Source organism: Orycteropus afer, unplaced genomic scaffold, assembly GCF_000298275.1.
Source record: "Orycteropus afer afer isolate SDZICR_OR568_19922 unplaced genomic scaffold, OryAfe1.0 scaffold00101, whole genome shotgun sequence".
In the NCBI taxonomy this organism is placed as follows: Eukaryota; Metazoa; Chordata; class Mammalia; order Tubulidentata; family Orycteropodidae; genus Orycteropus; species Orycteropus afer.
The window spans coordinates 4,520,517-4,543,359 of NW_006921688.1; the positions used below are offsets into that span (position 1 = coordinate 4,520,517).

A 22,843-nucleotide genomic window follows, 5' to 3' on the forward strand; every position below is an offset into this window, starting at 1 on the left:
TTTTATTTTTTAAACACACATATAATTGGAGTCCTGGAAGAAGAAGAGTTAAAGAAATAATGGCCCCAAATTTCTCAATTTGATAAAAACCATAAACTTGCAGATCCAACAATTCCAAACAGAAGGAAAATGAAAAAAAAAAAAAAAACCTCACCAAGCACATCATAATCAAATTGCTTAAAATCAGTGACAAACAGAAAACTTTAAAAACAGCCACAGAAAAATGGCACATTACACATAGAACAAAGAATGACAGTGTCTTATTGTTAGAAAACACAGTAAGATACCATCTAACATCCACTACATTGGTAAAATTTTAAAGTCTAAAATTAACAAGTGTTGGAGATGATGTGAAACAAAGGTAACTCACACAGTGCTACTAGCAGTATAAACTGGTACAGCCACTTAAGAAATTCAGCATTATCTTATAAAGATGAAGGTATCCCAATATGACAAGCAATTTCACTTCTAGATACGGAATGTTTGTAGCAGCACTGTAATAGCAAAAACAAAACTCCAAATGTCCATCAACAGAAAAATGGATTAAGAACTTGTGTTATATTCATACAATGAGACAGCAGTAAAAACAAATGACTCAAAAAATACTAAGTTGAAGAAAACAAGCTGCAGAAGTAACATTCATTATTCCATTTATATACAATTCAAAAACATACAAAACTTAACAATGTTTCATTATGTATACATACATATGTTATAAAACTATAAAAATAATCAAGTTAAATGAAAAATACAAAACTCAGATTACTTGAGAGGGAGCAGGCACACAGGGAGACTTCGAAAACGCAGGTGATACTCTATTTTGTAAACTGGCTGATGGGTACACTGGTATTTATTGTATTTTACATCTCATAATTTATACATGTTTATGTATTTCTTATACATGTGAAATACTTCATTCAAAAACAAAGATGAATGGAAAATGTGACTTTAAAAATGAAGACTACCATTTATGTACAGTAAAAGTAGTGTAAAAAACAAAGAAAATGTTAAATTCTTTATTGTTTTTCATCGTCCTATACAATCAATATTAATGTAAAAGGGCCACATTCCTAATATGGAAATAAAATAAAATAAAAATAACAAGCAGAGTCTTTAAATGTTTTGACACAAATTCTGAACACTTGCTTTCTTGGTGCTGTAAGTCAGAAACCTGTGGACAAGAGTAAATGTGTCAGCCATTCATTTCCGATTCATCTTTTTCATCTGTACTTAGATTTTTCTTTATCTTTGGATTTCTTTGGACTCCTGCTTCGATCTCTCTTCTTGCTCCTTTCTCTTTCATAGGGATCTGTTTGGTATTTGGATTTGTGACTATTACTATAATGGCCATCCCTCTCTCGAGATCGGCTACGACTTCGGTTTTGAGGTCGATCTCTCTTTTCACTCCTTTGTTTCTCCCAACAGCTTTCTTCTTCTTCATAGTGACCAAATCCCATTTCTCTGTAAATATCCTGTCACAGGAATAGAGAGAGAGTTACAAGTGAACCAGTGAAAAATACTGTTGATACTGTCAATTAACAAAACTTAGAGGACAAGTCCACCATTAATACGAAGTTGGAAAGCTCAAATTTGAATTTTCTCACTAATGTCAAGAATCTTATAAATTAAAAAGGAAAAATCCAAAAAAAGCTTTAAACCTTCTTATTATTAATTTCATCTATTATTCAGTGGAAATCAAGGCCATATCCAAAAACAGGGAACTGAAATAGCCCAACTGAAATTAAACAAGTCTTCAGAGCAAAACTGCAATATTCTGGTTACATGTGGTCACCTCTCCCACTTCTCTCACTGCCCACGGCAGGTAGTTCCCATCACTGGTCAGCACTGAAATGACTACAATTTCCATAAAAGTCCTGTAACAAAGATTAGATAAATAACAAAAAAGGAAAGAGGTCGTAAGTCACTTGGCCTAAGAACAAAAGAGATACTGCATATCTGGGCCTGAGTAATAAGTTTTTTAAATGTTTTATAACAGATCCTCTCCACATTTTCGAAGACATTTTCTGTATCTAGACTAGGTTTATATAAGTTTTTGTTACATATTTATTAAATTAAGAAATACTGGAATAATTTATTGCCCCAAAGATAAGGGTACATTTAATTCTATTCCGTAATAATTAAATAGTATGGTAATTTTCCCATAAAGAAGAGCACTAGTTACAATGAGTCTATTTCTGCTTCTGCCCTAACCCTAATTAAAACAACTAGCTCAAATCTAGAGAGCACAGCCAAGGCCCTTTCATGAGACAGTTTGTAAGATGCAACTGTCTTAAGCGATTACACATGTCCTTTAAAACTCTTAAGGATTAAACCACTAAGAGTTCCAATTCTATCACCACAGACATTATCATGTTGTTGTTGTTAGGTGCTGTGAGTCAGCTCTGACTCACAGTGGCCCTACTAACAGAACGTAACACTGCCCAGTCCTGCACCATGCTCACAATCCTTGCTATGCTGGAACCCAATCGTTGCAGCCGTGTCGATCCAGCTCATCAGAATTTGTGTCCCCTTTTTCGTTGACCCTCCACTTTACCAAGCATGATATCCTCCTCCAGGGAATGGTCCCTTCTGACAACATGAACAAAGTAGATAAGATGAAGTTGGGCCATTCTTGCTTCTAAAGAGCATTCCGGCTGTACTTCTTTCAGGACAGATTTGTTAGTTCTTCTGGCAGTCCATGGTGTTTTCAGTATTCTTCACCAACACCACAACTCAAAAGCATCAACTCTTCTTCAGTGTTCCTTATTGCGTGTTCAGTTTTCACATGCATATGAGGTAATTAAAAATATCATGGCTTGGGTTAGGTGTACCTTAGTCTTCAAAGTGACCTTATAGTAGGTAGAAATTTCCAAGTATAAAATTCAGAGTGACGGAGACATACTGTTAAGGGCTAGTTTTTAAACAAATGATTAATCCTTCCATATACTGCCTAGGTACTATACATTACACCTGGCATACTATTACAGTATGTAAAAAAAAAAAGCTCTAACATGAGTGTTACAATCACAACCACACTGTGGAATACAACATTATAAACTGATTTGTGAAGTGCTACGTGGCCCCAGTAGTTTTTGGCATTTTATAAAAGTCCTAAAGGTTGAAAAATGAGCAGGTACTTTGATTTAGCCCTTTACCAACTGTTCTCCAGCCAAATACATTATTCCTAGATTAAAGAATTTTTTGCTTCCTGTAACATATACAAAATGTAAATATTAACTATTCTGTCTGTATAAACCCATTGCTTTTGAGTTGATACCAACTCATAGCACCCCTATAGGATAGAGTAGAACTGCCCCATAGGATTTCCAAGGCTATAATCTTTCCTGAAGCAAACTCCCATATCTTTCTCCCACAGAACAGCTGGTGGGTTTGAACCACTGGCCTTTCTGTTAGCAGCTAAGTGCTTAACCACTGTACCACTAGAGTTCCTCTGTCTGTATATATCGTACTTATTTATCAGTCGAGACAATTAATCTTCAAAATGTAGAATTCTCAGTTGGTATGTAACTCCATAAAATCCTCAACACCTTATCATACAAATAGGCATTTAAATGTTTTGAGTGTTTTAAACAAAAGAAATAAGGATTATGCAATACTTAATTCTTTGAAAAAGGTGAGGAAACTCAAATCTGGTACAAACTAAATCCTCAAAACCACTCCTGTTTGACAAGAGAAGAGAGAGCAGCTCACTGGGAAAATGATACCAAGTCCGAAGTTGGGGAGATCTGGGTTAAAATGGTTTTTGCCATTTAGGAGATGTGTCAGATAGGAAACACTGCAGGCTAGATTTATGAAGGAAGCTTTTGTACCAAAATCAGGACCTGAGGTTCACCTTAAAGGATGAGAGGGTTTGGGTTTGGACTGTGTCAGTGAGAACTCAAAGGCAAGAGAGAATTAGCACTGCTGAGCATGTAGGTGAAAAGGTCAGGTGGCTGGATGAAGTCATATTAGAACGATGCTGTCAGGATGTGGTAGCAACAGGGTAAGTGATTTTGGAGTATGGTATCCCCTTCATTTTAGAAATAAAGAAACGGAAGCTCAAGAGAGCTACAAAAGTGAAGCTATTTATTTAATTGATCAGTAATCTAACATATAAAATTGAAAAAGGGAGAGATTTAAAAAATTAAACAAAACATTTGACTATATCACAATAAGAGAGTTCCAGTTCTAGCTTTCCCATTAAACAATAAATAAAAGCTTAGAGGACTCAGGGATCAATATCTTCACACCTAAAGTGAGGAAACTGAATTAGAGTCTCTCCCTTCCAGTAAGCATTTCTAGTAATTCCACGATTCTACATATTTAAGACATAAGAAAAGATGATTAAACTAGCATATAGTCGAAAAAGTAAAAAGAAAAATATAAAATGGCCAATTTAAAGCAATCAACTTAGCCTAACAAATGACTTAATGCAAAGCAGTCAAAAAAAAAGTCTAACCTAACTGAAAACTACCCTTGCTCAGATCTCTGAGAAAGATTTAATTAAGTCTAAATCACTAAAATGATATTAAATCATTAAAATAACAGCAAAAATAGAGTCCCAGATGATAAGAGTAGTAAACACCTAAGAGGACCACAGAGAAGACCCACACCCAGCCTGAATGGCCTCTATCATCCCTCTAAGCCAGGCCACCTCCAGCTCAATACTCATTCCTGTAACCCCCAAAACCTCAAACCTCAGCAACACAAAAATCACCTTTGGAATTAAGACATGAGGTGGAAAATTAAACAGAGAAGTTTTCAAATTGAACAGTAAGGTTGTCAATCAGCAAAAAACAGTTCGAATAAATGGTTTAAACATTCTTAGGAAACCAGACATACCAACAATTAGGAAAATCTGAATTAATAACTTGTACTAAAAATTCCCCTTCATGATTATATTTTTGAAACTGAAATCAAAAGGAAAAAAATAATCAGAATAATACAAAAAATTGGGGCCCTCTAAAATATTAAATTCTGATGGTGAGTTTTATTAGAAGGAAAAAAAAGAGAAAATTAGTATAGTGATATTGTTAAATCCAAATATAAAATAAAAAATAAAAAACATGTACTTTAATACACTTTGAGGGATGAAAATAAACCTAGAAGTATTATTCAGAATTTAACAACCGCATAGTTGTCAGCTGCTTCAAAATTCTTTTAAAATATTAACAGCATTTCTCCTAATACTACTCCTCCTTCCCCCGTGCAAAAGAGAAAGGTGCTCACCACATTAAGGTTCTAAGTGTTCATATTCAGCAGGACCAAAGAGTCACGAGGGGCTGGGGATATCAGGGACTTAAAAGGCAACCTGCCTTTGAATGTTTAGATCTTCAATTACCTCAAAATCATCGATGTTTACCCTCAGGCCTAAACTCACTGAAGGTGCCATTCTATGCACCATTACAGAATAAGGAGTAGTCACTAAAAGCAGACAGAGGGGAATAAAAGGAATTAAGGGTTATTAGTGGAAACTGCTGCGTACTCAGAGAAATGGGACATATCAAAAAATCAAACTCACTGCCGTCAAGTTGATTCCAACTCCTAGAGACCCCGCTGGGTTTCTGAGGCTGTAAATCTTTACAGAAGTAGATTGTCCCCCCCAGTCTTCCTTCCTCAGAGCAGCTGGTAGGCCTGAACCACTGTCGTTCTGGTTAGCAACCAAATGCCTTATCCACTACACCACCAGGGCTCCTTGAAATGTGATACAATCACCATAAAAAAAGATCAAGGTGATTTTAGGCTAAATTAAGAGACAGAGATAATCTAAGTGGGGGAAGATATTTCCATTAGCTAGATCATACTGGAATATGGCATTATGAGATTAAAGTGTGTTAGAATATACTACAATAACAACAGGATCTAGGAAAGGAAACTGACAGGAGTATATCCGAGGTGAGAAGGGCAGCAGTATAGGAGAACAAGCCTCAGTTTAAATTTCAGTCCCACAATGACTTGCTAGCTGTAAAACTATGGGCAAGTCATAACCTCTTTCACTGCTCACTCTGTCTGTAAGAACTCAAGAGATGTGGGCTACTACTATTACTACTACACTGATCCATGGAAGAAGACCTGAAGAAACTGAGATGTGTAGCTTACAAACTGGGCAGTGGAGTCTGAATGACCGCAGCCTTCAGACAGCTACAGGGTTAGGAAAGGAAGACAGCTGTCATCTGCTGGACGACAAGAGGCAGGAATCCGGTTACAAAAAATAAAGCCATAAGGATATAAAAGATGTATTTGCTCAAAATTTTTAAAAATGAAGAATGAACTATCAAACATATAAAACAGTTACCTGTGTGGTGAGGAAGAAGGAGGGGAAAGGGACAGAAGCTAGGTTCTCTGTATGTACCGTTTTCTAGATTTCAGCTTGGAATCATAAAAACAATTTACGAAAGTACCAAAAAAAAAAATTAAATTAAATTTTAATGCAATTCTTAAATATGAAAAGGAAAATTAAACCAATTAACTGAAATATGAACCCAGCTGGAGGCACAGAAACCATACCAAATTACTTTAAAAAATAGTAATTTGACTGTATATCCTAGCAGGATATACCTCAAGTACAAAAAGAACATAAAAAAGAATCAAAAACTATCTTCAATAATCATATTACTGGTGACAGTGTTGATACAATTATTCTAAGACTCTATCTTCACTCTGGCAAAAAAGAAAAAATTGTGAGAGAGAGAGAGAGAGGAGAGAGTGTGTGTGTGTGTGTGTGTGTGCGCGCGTGCTTGCAGATAGGACTATAAAGATCGGAAAGAGTAGTCTTCTCAGGATTTTTGTGTGTGTGCTAATTTTTATCTTCTATTCTACATACATGCTGCTTTGTACTAATAGTAACTTTTTAAAAGGACATGCCTCACTTATAATGAGGTGGCACTTTGGTCCAAATGGCATAAACGTAATCATAAAAATAATAGCCAGTGCATGAAATGCACACACAATTTCCCATTTAATGCTAATAATATGCCTATGAAGTAAGAACTATCTGAGTTTCACAGAAGAGGAAACTACGGCTCAGAAAGTTAAATAACTTGTCAGGCCACATCAATGAAATGATAGTGTAAAAATGTAAACCTAGTTCTTCTGACGATAAACCCTTTACTACCATAGAACTTTCTCCACGTATGTGTCTTTGCTTGGCATTCTCACCATCTCCCATTCCCTCCTCAGCCTCCAGGGCCCAGCTCACGTTTTCTGTGAGACAAAACAAAAGCGAGGGAGTGCCTTACAGGTGGGAAATGATTTTTTTCCCTTTATAATCAATTTTCTTTGGAGAATTATTGTTATTTTAAGAAAGTCTGCTGTTGAGGAAAGTTTTGGGGGATGATAAAGTTAATTAGTGGCACTGTTTTTACTTCATAGATACAATATGGAAGAGCATAAATGTTCTACAAGCCCTAAAACCTCATGAGCTGTAAGTATTGGACAGACACTGAATGACAGGAAAGAACTCTTTGAGCATAACCACATTTGCTTTTGACAGGAATAAATGAGTTCGCAAAAAGAGAAATTACTCTGGATCACAATGGGGAAGCATATGATCCATTAAGTGACTTAAAATCAATCTTTTATCATTCCTGATATATTTTTTTTAATTTTTATTGTGATTTGGGTGAAATTTTACAGAGCAAATTCATCTTCCATACAGCAGTTCACATACATTTTCTCATGACTTTGACTGCAATCTCCCACAATGCAACAGGTCTCCTCTCACTTCCTCCCAATAGTTACCTTTTCCCTGTGTCCTTCCATGCACTCCTGCCCCTGAGCTGTCTCCCTGTGCATACATAGCCCTACTGTTCTCTCATGATTGATCTCTCCAAGGAGAGTATCTACCTAATGTAAATGTTCAGCTCATATGCCTGTCTTTTGTTTGGCTGGAAGCCACAGGAGTGGGTTCAATTCCAGACCTGAAGGGCAGCTAGGGGCCATAGTCTCAGGGCTTCCACCAGGCTCTCATTTCTGATAGATATTCTTGAAGATTAAAGTTCCTTACCCCTATAAAACTATTCAACCTTTTGGATTTAGGAATACACTCATACCCATGTTCAAAACTATTATGTTTACTTTCTAAGTTACATCACTAACATGTAATTACAAAGGGATAAAATATTTCTCCACAACTAAACGTGGAAACTGTTAAGTACCTGATTAGGATTTTTGATTGGCATATAGTCTTCATCTTCCTTTTCTTCAGAGCAGTGATGGGTTTTCTTCTTGTGTTTTTTACTTGTGTGTGAGTGACTTGATCGTGAGTCTTCTGCCTCCTCATCTAACACGAGATCGTATTTTGCACTGCAACAGTTAGTTAAGGACAAACGAGAGAAGCGACACTAACAATATATCACAGCACAAGAATCTGGTAACAAAGGAGACCATTAGGCTAAAGGTAACTTTAAACCAAAAAATATAAGTTTATGTCTAAAGAAAAGCGCTTATTTTCTGTCATTATGTCTCAGGAGAAATGGAAAGAAGGCTGATCTATAAACCGTTACCAACTGGTAAACAAGCAACAATACTGGGGTGGGGGGCACTAACAATACTGTATCCACAAATGAAAACACAAGGATCAGAAAAAGAAAGAAAATATATTTCTCAGTAATGAAAATAACAAAACTAACTTAGGAAATGAGGCACTATCTTATCTAAGAAAAAATTATAATATTATAGGCCCCAACCCCAGAGATGTTAGATAACAGATACAACCATAGAACTCTTTTTTAAGAAGCAGAGATTAGTTCAGTCTTAATTCAGCAAAACTTATCAACAATTTACCAGTAAGAATGTATTTATAAAACTCTCTACTGACAATATATAAAAAAGCTAAAATAGTAAGAGGTAAATGAATGAAAGTACACATCATACGATTACTTTTAATAACAGAAACTGGTAATAACAAAATGCCTCATGATAAAGATACATTTAAATACATTATAGCATTTCAACTATAAACATTATTATGTTGTTGTTGTTATGTGCCGTTGAATGGGACCCAACTCATAGCGACCCCTCCTTGGGTTGCCGAGACAGTATCACTACGGAAGTAGATTGCCCAACCTTCCTTCCGAGGAGTGGCTGGTGGGTTTGAACCGCCAGCCTTCTGGTTAGCAGTCAAGTGCCTTAGGCACTACGTTACCAGAGCTCCTAAACATTATTATAAAGGAAGCTATTAATAATGGGAAATGACACTATGAAAGACCTGGAAACGAAATTTATGAAAAATGGTAAGTGAAAACAGCTTGAAGTAAAACTGCATATATTATAGTAATCACAAGTTTATAAAAGATGAAAGTGCAAAAGAACAAGAGAAAAAGTATCATCTGTCTGAGTGGTAGAACTATGAGTGAATCTCCCCCCCCCATTATTTCATATAAATGTGTTATAAAAAATTTATAAATGTGTTTTAATTCAGACATAGCATTTTTCCTAATATACTATGGTATCTTAGAAAAAGAGAAAATGCGAAACTATTACAGCTCCTGCTGAAAATACTCTCAACTCCTAACAGGGACTTTGTGGGGCTAGAACAGTGGTTTTCACAAACCCGGTTATGAGGAAGCTCAGCTCCCACAGCTAACTCCTCCAGTTGCTGTGGGGGTGCAGTAAGCAGACACACTTCCCTCTTGATTGTTTTCACGAGACCCCGGCTCTCAGCTTTTTCCTCAGGATGCCTCACTTCTAAGTATATCAAAGAGGAAAACACTGTTCCCTCCAGCTTTTCACAAGACAGTTAAAGACGACTAGTACGATTCCTCCATTATCTCCAACTTCTTTTCTCCTTTATACTATGTCACACTACTTCCTGAGTATCTTCCACAGCTCCTCCTCCTTCAGACACACATTCAACACCCCTGCCTACACTTTCACTGGACTGTGTGCTTTGCACATACTGCTCCCTCTGTACAGAACGCTTTAAAACAGTGTTTTCCAACTGAGAACTGTAATTCATCAATGAGCTGCAAAATCCATCTAGTGGGTCACAGCAGCATTTTCTACACAATACTGAACAATCATACCAGGTAGGTATACACCTTAGAACAATCAAGCAGGGGAGATCAGAAAGGCAGCATTTGCACAGAAAGGTAGCTCAGAGGTCTGGAATGCATAGGCATGGACACAAGGAGGAAGTAGGAAGAGAACCATTACATTATGGCGATCATCACAATCAATGTCGTAAGACAAAATACACATGAACTGCAGAATGGAAAGTGAATTTGCTCTGTAAACTTTCGCCCCAATCACACAGACAATAATGATAATAACAATAGTGAATAGAAAACAAAGTACATGGTGCTTAAAGATTTTTTAAATGAAATTTTTCCATCTGTGTTTGTATGTGTAAATGATTGTACTATAAATGTACTGGGTCAAGATATTGTTGTTGTTATATGCCATTGGGTCGGACCCGACTCATAGCAACCTCTTCTTGGGTTTCTAAGGCAGTATCACTATGGAAGTAGATTGCCCAACCTTACTTCCGAGGAGTATCTGGTGGGTTTGAACAGCCAGCCTTCTGGTTAGCAGTCAAGTGCCTTAGACACTATGCTACCAGAGCTCAAGATACAACCTAAATTTCTTATATGATGGTTTTTTAAAAAAAAAGCATCCCACAGCCCTCTTTTTTCTGTAGTCAGATCTGAGCTTTAGTGTCACTTCTTTTAGTGTTACTTGAGGGTCTTCCTGGAACCTCCACCCCTATTATAACCACATCACCAGGTACTTCTTTATAATGCTTGACATACCTAATTAATGTAATTTTGCAATGTTCGTCTTAACCTCCCACTCCAAGAATATAATGTTAGCTCCATGTGGGCCGGGGATAACTATCTGTCACTGCTAATTGTGTAAGTAACAGATGCTAGGTAAGTAATTAATGAGTATTTGCTGTGTCACCCAGACACTACAGCTTTTCCTTGTTTATCTCCATTATCTTCTCACTACTACCATCAACACTTTTAAAAGAAAGATGCAAAATCCCTCCAAAATCCTTGGAATAACAAACATTTCTGATCTTACTAACCTCTTTTCCCCAGTTTCTTCCCTGAGGTCTAGTCTGGCCAGGTTAAACCTCCTTCTCCCTGCACTTCGATTTTTGAACGTTCTTACTGAAAATCTACATTTTCAGCAATTTCTCTTTCTCTCGAGACTCACAAAATACATCCCCCAAAAGTCTGTTTAAAAGGCTTAAGACAACTTATTAATAACATTAAAATATGTATGTGCCTACACACACACACATATTCTAAACACTTGTTCCAAGCCTCTATTATTCTACTTGAGATTACAAATTCCTCATAAAAAGAAACCCATTGATTATCAAGAACACAAAGACTTCCTAGTGGATCAGCCTCATGAATTTCCTTTCTTCTTCAGTATTTTGAGAGTGATTAACAGTGGTTTGCACCAGGGCATGTCTATTTCTACATCATGTTCAAAAGGCTAGAGCTGTGCTGTTCAAAACAGTACCCAGCACCCACATGTGGCTATGTAACTGCAACTTAAATTTAAAATTCAGTTGCTCATCCATTTCACGTGTTCAGTAGCCACATGTGTGAGCAGCCATGATGAAGAACAGAGACGCGGTCCATTCCCACCACCGCAGAAAGTTCTACTGGAAAGTGTTGGGCTACAGATTAATTCACAAACATGCCTCATTTCTTTTCTTAACTCTCAGTAACCTATCATCTTGCATGTAAAACATCTAACCCATTCTTCCATTTCAGCCTCAACTACCTGAGGGGGGACAGAGCCTCCCCTGCATCTGTTCTACACACTCCCTTTCCTCCAGCGTATCCCACCCATACCCCTTATGATACTGAGATTTCACTCCTATCCCCTCTAATGTTCATCTTTTTAGACCAAATCTTAGCTTGTCTGCACGCGAAAGCCTCTCCATCATGCTCGTCACATCCGTGCATTCCAGACTTTATCCACCTCCAACACTTCACAAGGCTTTATGCACTGTAGACAGCACGTTCTTAAAAATGAATACATAACACATCAACCTGATACTCATCTTTCCTGGATGAATACTTGGAAAAGAAATGTCTACATAGTATGAAAAAAGAGAAGCCTTGAAACACCAACAGAAACTGAGAAACAAAGAAACCATTTATCAGAAAGAACCCCAGAGAAATAACCTGTGTGATGTGTGGAGTGATAGATTTATATGAGAATATGAATGAATAAATTCAAAATGACATCATAAGAACAGTATGTTTTTTTGCTTCGTACTTGTCTCAACCTAAAACTTGGAGGAAACTGAATCAAATGATCAAGTCAATGGATTTCATTTTTATCCTATGAAAGTCAACTCTTGCTTACAATAGGAACCCAATATTTGTTGATAGACTACTGACAATGTACTATGCAGAAAGCAGCAGCCTAGTCTTGTAAGAACTATAGAATTTTATTATCTAGATATTTACCATCTCCAAGGAAGTTAAACAGAGGAGAGTTAGCACAAGGGAATTAGCTTAGCAATAAAGAAACATTCTGCCTTCGAGGACTTTAAAACATAATTACATATAGAAAATAAATAAATATCTTACCTGAAGACTTTTTGAGAATAAGATCTAAGTGTTCACCTATTTTAACTTAAGAGTAGGAATATAAAAAGAATTAGGCTAAATTTTTGTTTCATCTCTAACTTTCTCCATACAACAGAGATGATGATGAAAACTCCAAGTATATGTAAGATGGCGGAAAGCAGTAACAATACAGGCATTCCCCGGTTACAAACGTCCAACTTGTATATGTCTGGTCCAAATGACCTACAAATTCTTAAAGACACGGAATCAATCTCATTTGTAACCTGGGGACTGACTGTGAATGAAATTATTTCTTCACAATCTGGAGTTAGGAACCTTGTGTTCTATAGCTTTTAAAATGTATCACACATTACTTTATACATAGTGGATGGTCAATACATGTTCACTAACTGGTTTTTGCTAAGGATACTCCTGTTTGGGCTTTACTTTATCTTTCAGAACCAAATTAGATGGCTTATTCTGTTCCTTTTCATACTCCTTGAAATCATTCTTGGTGTATTTCCCACCTATTATTAGGAAAAGAAAAAAGAACTTAGTAAAAAAAAAAAATCACCTAATTAATCAAGAACAAAAAATATTTCGTAAGAAGTACAATATAAGAGTTATATTATAAATGGCATATATATAAATCATATATATGTCACAGGACAGAAAGGCTGAGAAGGAAAAAATATCATAGCAATTCATTCTCCATTATCAATTTAAATGAAATCAGATATCCATTTTACTAGATAGCCATATGCTGCCACCTAATGGTGTATGTGAGTATTACAAAACCACACCTTGAAATTCTAAATTACCTATTGAACAATTCAATAAAAAATAATGCAATGATTTATAGCTATCAAGTCAACGAAAACACTGAAGTATAGAAACTGAGGAACTAAAACCTGAGTTTGAGACCTGAAAGACATAGTTTTGGAAGAAGCAAGGCTTTAAAAGCCTCTGGTCTGTCAAAAAAGATACTCTGCGCCAACATCTCCACAGAGCACCAGGCCCCCAAAGGCCTGCAGGACATGCCCAGAAGGTCACTAAGCAGATGTAATGGGAGAGGGCCGGCAAGAGCGCCAGAGACAGCCTCTGCTTGAAATTCTGGTTTAGGAACACTTTTATTCCTCTCAAGAGCCAAAAATGAAATGGACAAGCCCTTGAGAAAAGTAGGGCCCACGTCACAGCCTGGCCAGCCTAGTGACAGGGCCAGGAAAGGGAAAGCCTTCCACACAGCTTCTCTAGTCACAAGTTCAATCTCCTACCAGAGGAGGACTGCGTTCTTACCCACAGCCCAGACCTGCGGACTGACTTGCCTCTCCTAGCCCTTACTTACCACAGGAAAATGCCTTTTGTGAGAAGCCTTCCTAAGACTAAATGTACAAGTAAGGTAAACTGGAGGTATACAGAGAGGGGTGAATCCTATGTATGTCTTTATTGCCAGGGTCTTGTAAGGAAGAGGAAAATAGAAGCAAAAAAGGGGGTGGGGGCATTATGTCATCAAAGACGACATAAATGTACTTGGCAATTCCAGAAGCTCTGGAAACAAAAAGCAGTCAATAGCCAGTGTTTCATATAAATGTGACACAAGACTATTGCAAGAATTAAAATACTAAAAACAGTAACAACCAGCATTTTATCACTGAAAAAATGTTTGCCATGTACTTGTTCATTAGGTATCTAACTGAGGATGAGATGCTTACGATACAATAGAGAGGGCAACAGACTAAAATGAGAGGTCGTTTCAAATCCTGGCTCCACCACACGTCTCTGAAACTTATTTTCTTCATTTTAAACAAAATAGGACCAACATTTCACTGAGCTGTTGGAATCATTAAATAAACCTACAAGGGAAAGTACTTACACTTAAGCACTGTGAATGACACATAGTATACATTCAAATTTCTAAAATGTGAGTCCATGATACATAAAATTGTCTGCACATTAACAGGTGAACAATGAACCATGTGTTTATGATGGCACGTGAAACTGAAGCATCGCTCTTCCACCTGGCATTTTACTCTAGACAAAAACATGGAGGAATTCACTTAAGTCATCTTCTAAATACACTACATTGAACTACTTAGGCAGGAATACCACTTCTTCCATGGGTAGAAGGGTTGGGAAGACAGGACTCAGAAGGCAGAAACATACATATAGCACACAATGCAGAACAGAAATGAAGGATGATAAACCAACATACCTTTTCCTTTCCATTTCACCTTTGCAACAGACTGGCTAAAATCCACATGTATTCTTCTGTCGTCTATAAGTACGTTGTCCATTTTGAAAAAGGCTTTCTCACAATCTTCTTCCTGATGAAAAAAAAAAAACCATATCCATGGCTGACGAGTCGATGCCAATGCATAGCGACTCTATAAAACAGAGGAGAACTGCCCTATATAGTTTCCAAAGCTGTAATCTTTACAGAATCAGACTGCCACATCTTTCCCCTGCAGAGTGGCAGCTGGTTCAAACCAACAATCTTCCAGTTAGAAGTCAATCACTTAACCACCGCACCACCAGGGGTCCTTCCTAATGCTGTTGTTAGGTGCCATCAAGTTGATCATAATCATAAAAACTCAAGCACAAATCTCTATAGAAGAGGGCTCCATAGCTAGAACAAATACTGAAAATACAAAAAGTCTGTTGTTACTAAACCTACTATTTGAATGCTTATTATGTGCCAGTTGCTGTGATGTACTTTGCATCTGTTATTTCAATTAACTCAGACAGTGACTCTATGAGGTACTATCTGTTACCATCTCCATTTTCCTTTTTAGAAAACAGGTTTAAAAAGGTGTAAGTTGCCAATGGTCACACATGGCAAAGATCAGAGCCATAACTGGACCAGAGGCAGTCTGATCACAGTGGACATATATACAGATTATTATACAAGTCCACAATCCCTTCTATACAACCCAAAATCCTCAAAATTAAGATATTTTCATAAGTTTAAGGAGCTCTGGTGGCACTGTGGTTAAGGCACTGGGCTACTAACCAAAAGTTCCGTGGTTCAAACCCACCAGCTGCTCCATGGGAGAAAGATGGGGCAGTCTACTTCCATGAAGATTTACAGCCTTGGAAACCCAAGGGAGTGGTTCTACTCTGTCCTGTAGGGTCACTATGATTCAGAATTGACTCAATGGCAGTGGGTTTTGAACTATATATATACAGATTGTTTTTTAAGTCCACAATTCCTTTTATACAATTCCAAAATCTAAAAATATCCTCAAAAATCAATGTATTTTCATAAGTTTGGTGACAAAATTCACTTGGCAGCAAAACCTGACCTAATGGGAAGCTACGGCCCCTGTTGATCCCACTTACTGGGTTATTCAGAGTCTTCTACAGAAATATGGAGCCCTGGTGGTGCAGTGGTTGAATGCTGGGGTGCTAACCTAAAGGTCAGCAATGAACCTACCCGATGCTCCACAGGAGAAAGACGTGACAGCCTTGGAAACCCAATGGGGCAGTTCTATCTACTCCATTCTACAGGGTCCCTATGAGTCGGAACCAACTTGATGTCAGTGGGTTTTGAACTACAGAAGTATTTTTGTGATTGATTATGGAATGCTGACCTAGGCAGCACTGAGAGTATTACATAATACTGTGTGCACTCGCACATGTTCACGTGTGTGTGTGTGTGTGTGTGTACATACACACATTATTACCTTACTAAATTCTGAAAAAATCTGAATTAGAAACACAGCTATTCTCAAGGATTTTGGGTAACAGACTGTGGACATATGATAAACAAGCATCTCCATTTCTGACTCTAAAGACAAGAAGTAACACACTTCATCCTGGCACTAATCGATTTTCTCCTATATTCCTGGAAATGTATTGTTGTAGTCTGCTCACAACTTGCTAAAGCCAACTCAAAGAGCAGATAAAATAATTATTTATAATCATATCTGTTACACAGGCTACATACAGCCTGCACAGGTTTCACTATGGAACACCAGCTGTCAGAGGGTGGGCAATCAGTGTGTGTTTGATGGATCCAACTGACTGTACTCTGTCAGGCATAATTTCATCACTGAGCCATCTCCCCAGACAGAAAGTTCTCAGATGATTTTTTCAGAAGGGTAACATCTGCAAGCACTCCATTCATTTGTACCTAAACAATAGTTAAGAAATCTCTTCAAAACTGATAAGCTGATTTAAAAATTTATACAGAAAGACAAAAAACAAGAACAGTCAAGACAGTCTTTAAGAATAACAAAGCTGGAGGACAAACACTACCAGTATTAAGACATATACCAAACCAAACCAAACCCACTGCTGTTGAGTCAGATCCGACTCATAGCGACCCCTCCTTGGGTTGCTGAGGCGGAATCACTACAGAAGTAGATTGCCTAATCTTCCTTCCAGGGAGTGGCTGGTGGGTTTGAACTTCTAGCCTTCTGGTTAGCAGTCAAATGCCTTAGGCACTATGCCACCAGAGCTCCCAATAGGACAGAGTAGTAGAACTGCCCCATTTATGGGAGCAGATCACCAGGTCTTCTCTCCTGCAGAGCAGCTGATGGGTTCTAACCACCGACCTTTCAGTTAGCAGTTGAATGCTTAATCACTGCACCACCAGGGCTTCTTCATATGCTGCTAATGAGGTGAAAATTAGTATAACCACTCTGAGAAACTGACCAGAATTACCTATTAAAGATACATCTATCCTATCACCCAGCAATTCCCTCCTAGTTGAGAGTTAGATTACTGGTTGACACACACAACAGAAATGCATACATACATAAACATGCATATGTATACCAAAAACATGTACAAAAATAGTTCATAGTATATAGTAGGACCATCCATACTAGCCAAAAAATTGCAAAGGACTCAAGTGCCCATTTATGTTGTTGTTGTTGTTGTTATGTGCCATTGAGTCAGATCTGACTCACAGTGACCCTTGGGTTTCCGAGGCGGTATCACTACGGAAGTAGATAGTCCAACCTTCCTTCCAAAGAGTGGCCATTATAGCAGATGAAAGTGTAAATTGTCTTCCATACACACAATGACATATATGCCAGTGAAAATTAACAAAAGCTGCATGCAATAACACTGAGCAAAAGAAATTAGATACAAAAGAACACACTCTGTTCTTGAATTTATATCAAATTTAAAATTAGGCAAAATTACTCTATGATATTAGAAGCAGTGATGGGAATATGGATGGAAGGATACATAGGGACAGCCTCTGGGATGCTGGTAATTTTTTTTTTTTCTTGCTAGGTTTTAGTTCTTGACCTAGATAGTAATTTTCACAGGCATATTAACTTTGTGATAAGCCATCAAGCTACTCTGTTAAGACTTGAATATTTTCTATATATATTTCATCCATTGTGCCATCGAGTCGGACCCGACTCATAGCGACCCCTCCTTGGGTTTCCAAAGCGGTATCACTATGGAAGTAGATTGCCCAACCTTCCTTCCGAGGAGTGGCTGATGGGTTTGAACCGTCAGCCTTCTGGTTAGCAGTCAAACGTCTTAGGCACTATGGTACCAGAGCTCCCATTTCATCCATATATATATATTCATATACTTTTCTAACGTTTTGGATCAGATTCTCCAAAGTATGGAGAAGTTTCCTAACATGAAAAAGAGACTCAGTGATAAAGATTCACAAGAGGCTGCCACCCATCTAAACTAAGAAGAAGAAGAATGTAGCATAATCTGATTTTCAAAAGAAGAGAAAGTCTACAAAAGATGCACCTCAATATTTAAAATGTTGAGACCATGATCAGGAATTCATAAATTCCATAATCACCCTCTGTTCCAAAGCTGAAATGAATTACATATTCATAGCAAACTGGCTGCAGAAGACTGAGAAACACAGGCATTTGTTAATCTAGATGCTATAAATGAAACAAAATTATACTCTTAAGCAAATAAATAGTATATCCTGGAGTTTCAAAGATGGAATGACAGTGTCAAGTGCACAAAAAGTTTTTATAGCAAACCAAAGGCAGAGATCTATTTTCTGCTGGCACCAATGTACAATGTAATGTCATTACTGGTATACCTGACACACCTAGGTAAAATCTGTTACATGTGTACCTTCCTCAACCTGCAGCATTAATCTTGTATTCCTAGAACATATCCCACTTCCTGAAATACAGAAGGTGTCCAATAACTGCTTTGAAGTAACTGTAACTTAGAATGAGCTACTACTGGACACACAGCAGTCCACAGCTGCATAAAGAAATAATATGCAGCACAGCAGCTAGAAGAAATAGCAACAGAGCCCTATCCCGTGTATGATACTCACTAGCTGCATGATTCTGAACAAGCCATTATTACCACAACGTCTCCGTTTTCTTTTCTGGAAAAGGAAGATAGTACCTATCTCACAGAGTTGTGAAGATTAACTGCAGGTAAAGCAGGGCAAGTTCAGAGCCAGTATATGAGCAGCAGAAGCTATTGTCATTACAGACATAGAAAACCAAAACCCATAGCCACTGAGTAGATTCCAACACACAGCGATCCTATAGGACAGAGTAGAACTGCCCATAGGATTTCTAAGGCTATAAATCTTCATGGAAGCACACTGCCTCATCTTTGTCCAGCAGGGTAGTGGTGGGTTCAAAGTGCTCACCTTGTGATTAGCATCCACATGGCTTATCCACTGCACCACCAGAGGTCCATACACATATAGAAGGGCTCATCTAGTTTAATACCCATGTTTTATGTATAAGGAAGATGAGGCCTAGAAAGAAGAATTAAGTAAACTGCCAAATATCTAAAAGCCAATTCAGGGACAGAGCTTAAAGACCCATTCACGAACATATATTAGTTTGACAGAGTTATTTCTTAATATGTATTTAAATGTGCTAAAAATATATCCATGAATATAGTAGAACATACAGGGAGCAAAGGTATGAAAGAAAACTCCTTAGCCATAACCAAACACCTTGAGGGAAGGAGCCATTGGGCATGGGGGCTCAGGATCATAGTCAGGGGACATCAAGGTCAACGGGCATAACACAGTCCACAAAGACAATGTTCTATATCTTACTTTGGTGAGTGGCCATCTAAGGTACAACTACTGGTCTCCCCCATGTGGAGCAAAGAGTGAAGAAAATCAAAGACTCAAGGAAACAATCAGTACAGAGGACTACTGGACCCCGTGACCCCAGCTTCCACGACCCTGAGACCAGAAGAACTAGATGATGCCACTGCTGACCACTCTGAAAGGGATCACAATAAGTCCTGGATAGAGTGGGACAAAAATGTGGAACAAAACTTAAAATAAAGAAGACCAAGCATAATGGTCTGATAGGGACAAACTGAGACTATGGCCCTTAGACACCCTTCAGGCCTGCAACTGAACCCACCCCCCATTGATCAACTTCCAGCCAAACAACAGACAGGCCAATAAGGTGAACCACAACACCAGCAAGATACGTGCTCCTTATAGTAATCAAACGTACAAGATCAAAAGAGCAGCATGTGCCCTGGGATAAAGCTCAGAAGGCAAGAAGGGACAGGAAAGAAGATGAATGGAAATGGTAAACAGTGGAAGGAAGTGAGAACAGTGCTGTCACACTGTGGGGACTGCAATCAATGTCACAAAACAAAGTGCATGAATTTTTAAATGGAAAATCATTTTGCTCTATAAACTTTCACCCAAATCACAAAAAAAACATTTTTTAAGTGAAAGACTTTATCCAAAACCAAGAATACACTCCCGCAGATCGCTTCTGAACCTAAAGTACAGTTACATACATTAACATCAAGAGATACCAGATGTATCCTCTATTGAATACAATAAAATTATTTTTCTTAGAGGCCCAAAGAAATCCATTACTGGGACTTCCAGTAAGATGGCGGAATAGGCAGACAAGCTACACAAACCCTCGTCAACAAAGAAAAGAGAAAACAATTGACATAGACACAGAATATAATCCTGGAGCCCTGAAACTTTGAAAGGAAGAATACAAAAGTGGACTAAACATCAACTAATAGAAGAACCTGCACAAAAATAGTGAATAAGGAGACAAATGGAGTTACAGACTGTCAGCTATCCTGACCACACCAGACAGTTTGAATTTTTCCAAGGGGTGTTAGAACCTGAGATTTAACCTAAAAATAGGCCGTGCTCACCAAAGGCTGTATGGATGACTGCACTGGTGGCTGATGACTAAAAAGGGAAACAGCAAAGGAGACAAACTGAGCTGTGGACTTTTGGCTGTCCAGAGGGCACAGCCATTTTGAATGTTTACAAGAGGTGTGGCCATTTTGGATATTTTAAGTGACAGCACTCTCATTCAGATTCCAGGCCCCAGAGAATAGGCTCCCCTTTCTGAGGACAGCATGGACGTACCAGAGGCTGACAGCTGGAAAGGTGTGATATTCCCCTTGTTACTTTTATACCCCACACCCTCTTGGTAAGAAGGGGCAGCCATCCCTCATCTCCACCCACCTTCTGGCTGGCAGGAACTCCATCCCAGTTAGTGTGCCCTAATGGAACCTGGGTGCACTGCCCTGTGCCCCTTATTTTCATTTGTGAGCTTTTATTTTTTTTCTTTTTTCCTTCCCATGTTCTATTTTTTGGCTGTCTTTCTCTTCCCTTTTACTGGTTCCCATTTTTTCTTTCTTGTGGTTCTTCCCATCCCTTACTTATCTTTTTGCATTTTTTCCATTTTTTTCTTCATTATTCTCTTACACTAGCTCTTTTCTCTTATTCCCCTCTATCTAGACTGTGGAGGTTCCCCCCCCCCTTTTTCTACTTCTATTTCTTTTCTCTTTTTAAAGTATTTCTTTAAATATTTGGTCTCATTTATTGCCTTTCCTTCCGTCCCCTTTCTCTTTTTGGTGATCGTTCTTGTGTCTTTATGCAGTGTATGTTTTTTGTCCTCGTTTTTACTTTTTTTGGTGCTATTTTTGACTGTTGTTTTTGTCTGAGTGGGAGATAGCAACTATTCCCATACAACCCAACCATACACACATCTCCTGCATCCTCACCTACTGAATGAGGGCTACCACTTGCTTCTGCACCAACTGGCAAACAATGCATGACAGCCAATACAAGCCTGATTCCCCCTTAACTACCCTTCACAAGCAGCTAACAGACATCTGTGTACCCCCTCTCATTTTCTATTACACCCACCAGGAAACAGGTGGTGAAGGCATAAGTACTCCCAACTAGCAAACAGAGGAGCACAGTACCCTGCTTACTCAGATACAGCCAAAGAAAATGAAAATCTTGGGCAAATAATACACTCACCAATTAAATACAAATACAATAACGTCATGATGTCTTGGAGCTAACAGATCATCACAGTCCACACAAAGAAGCAAGATAAAGCAGTAGAGAAAAGGGACCAGGATACAGCCCCAGAACAAATTCCTAAAGAAGCAGGAGAACTAGAACTCCTAGATAAAGAATTCAAAAAGAATTATATTTAGGTACCTTCAACTGATTGAGAGATAGATCAAGGAAAACACTGACAAAATTAAGGAAAATGCAGACAAAATCCTAGAACAATTTCAGAAGACAATACAAGAGCAAAATGATAAAATAAATGAAAGGTTAGAAATGATACAAAATCTAAAGATAGAAATCCAGGAGACTAATACTAAGATTTCAGAAATAGATAACACATCCAACAGGCAAAGAAGTAGGCAGGATCAACAAAAGACAGAATTAATGAGATTGAAGACAAATAGCTCAATACTACTTAGTTAAGGGATCAATCAGAAAAAAAGATCAAAACAAAATGAAGAAAGCCTAAGATTCACGTGGGATACCATCAAAAGGAATAATCTATGTACAAATGGAATTCCGGAAAGAAGAGAGAAAGAAAACCAGAGAGAAAATAGTCAAAGATTTGTGGGAAGAAAATTTCCCTGATATGATCAAAGACAAGAATATATCCATTCCAAAAGTCTGACGACCCCCAAACAGAATAGACCCCAAAAGAAAATCACCAAGACATAGCATCATCAAACTCACCAAAACCACAAAGAATCCTGAAAGCAGCACGGGAAGCACGAAAAGTTACCTACAGAGGGCAACCAATAAGAATAATCGCTGATTTCTCAGCAGACACCATGCAGGCAAGAAGGCAATGGGACAGTATATATAAAACCCTGAAAGAAAAAAATTTCCAACCAAAGATTATATACCCAGCAAAACTGATCTTCAAATATGATGCTGAAATTAGGACATTTTCCGATAAGCAGAAATTAAGAGAACTCACTGATCTGCACTGAACACGTTCCCTTGTTACCCTACCGAGAGGGACCAGGTCTTCGGGAGCAAGGTAAGCACAGGCGTAGCACAGAGTAGC

At 38.0% G+C, this 22,843-nt stretch overlaps 1 protein-coding gene across 1 annotated transcript in view; it reads right to left on the reverse strand.

Moving 5' to 3' along the window:
* Positions 1-1,220: 1,220 nt before the first annotated feature.
* Positions 1,221-22,843, reverse strand: part of PPIL4 (peptidylprolyl isomerase like 4) — a 57,842-nt gene continuing 36,219 nt past the window's right edge. The window contains exons 10-13 of the mRNA XM_007943202.2: positions 14,752-14,863; positions 12,970-13,066; positions 8,157-8,304; positions 1,221-1,472 (exon numbers count right to left, since the gene is read on the reverse strand). Coding sequence (XP_007941393.1) covers positions 1,221-1,472; positions 8,157-8,304; positions 12,970-13,066; positions 14,752-14,863 — 609 coding nt within the window. The remainder of the gene's footprint in view (positions 1,473-8,156; positions 8,305-12,969; positions 13,067-14,751; positions 14,864-22,843) is intronic.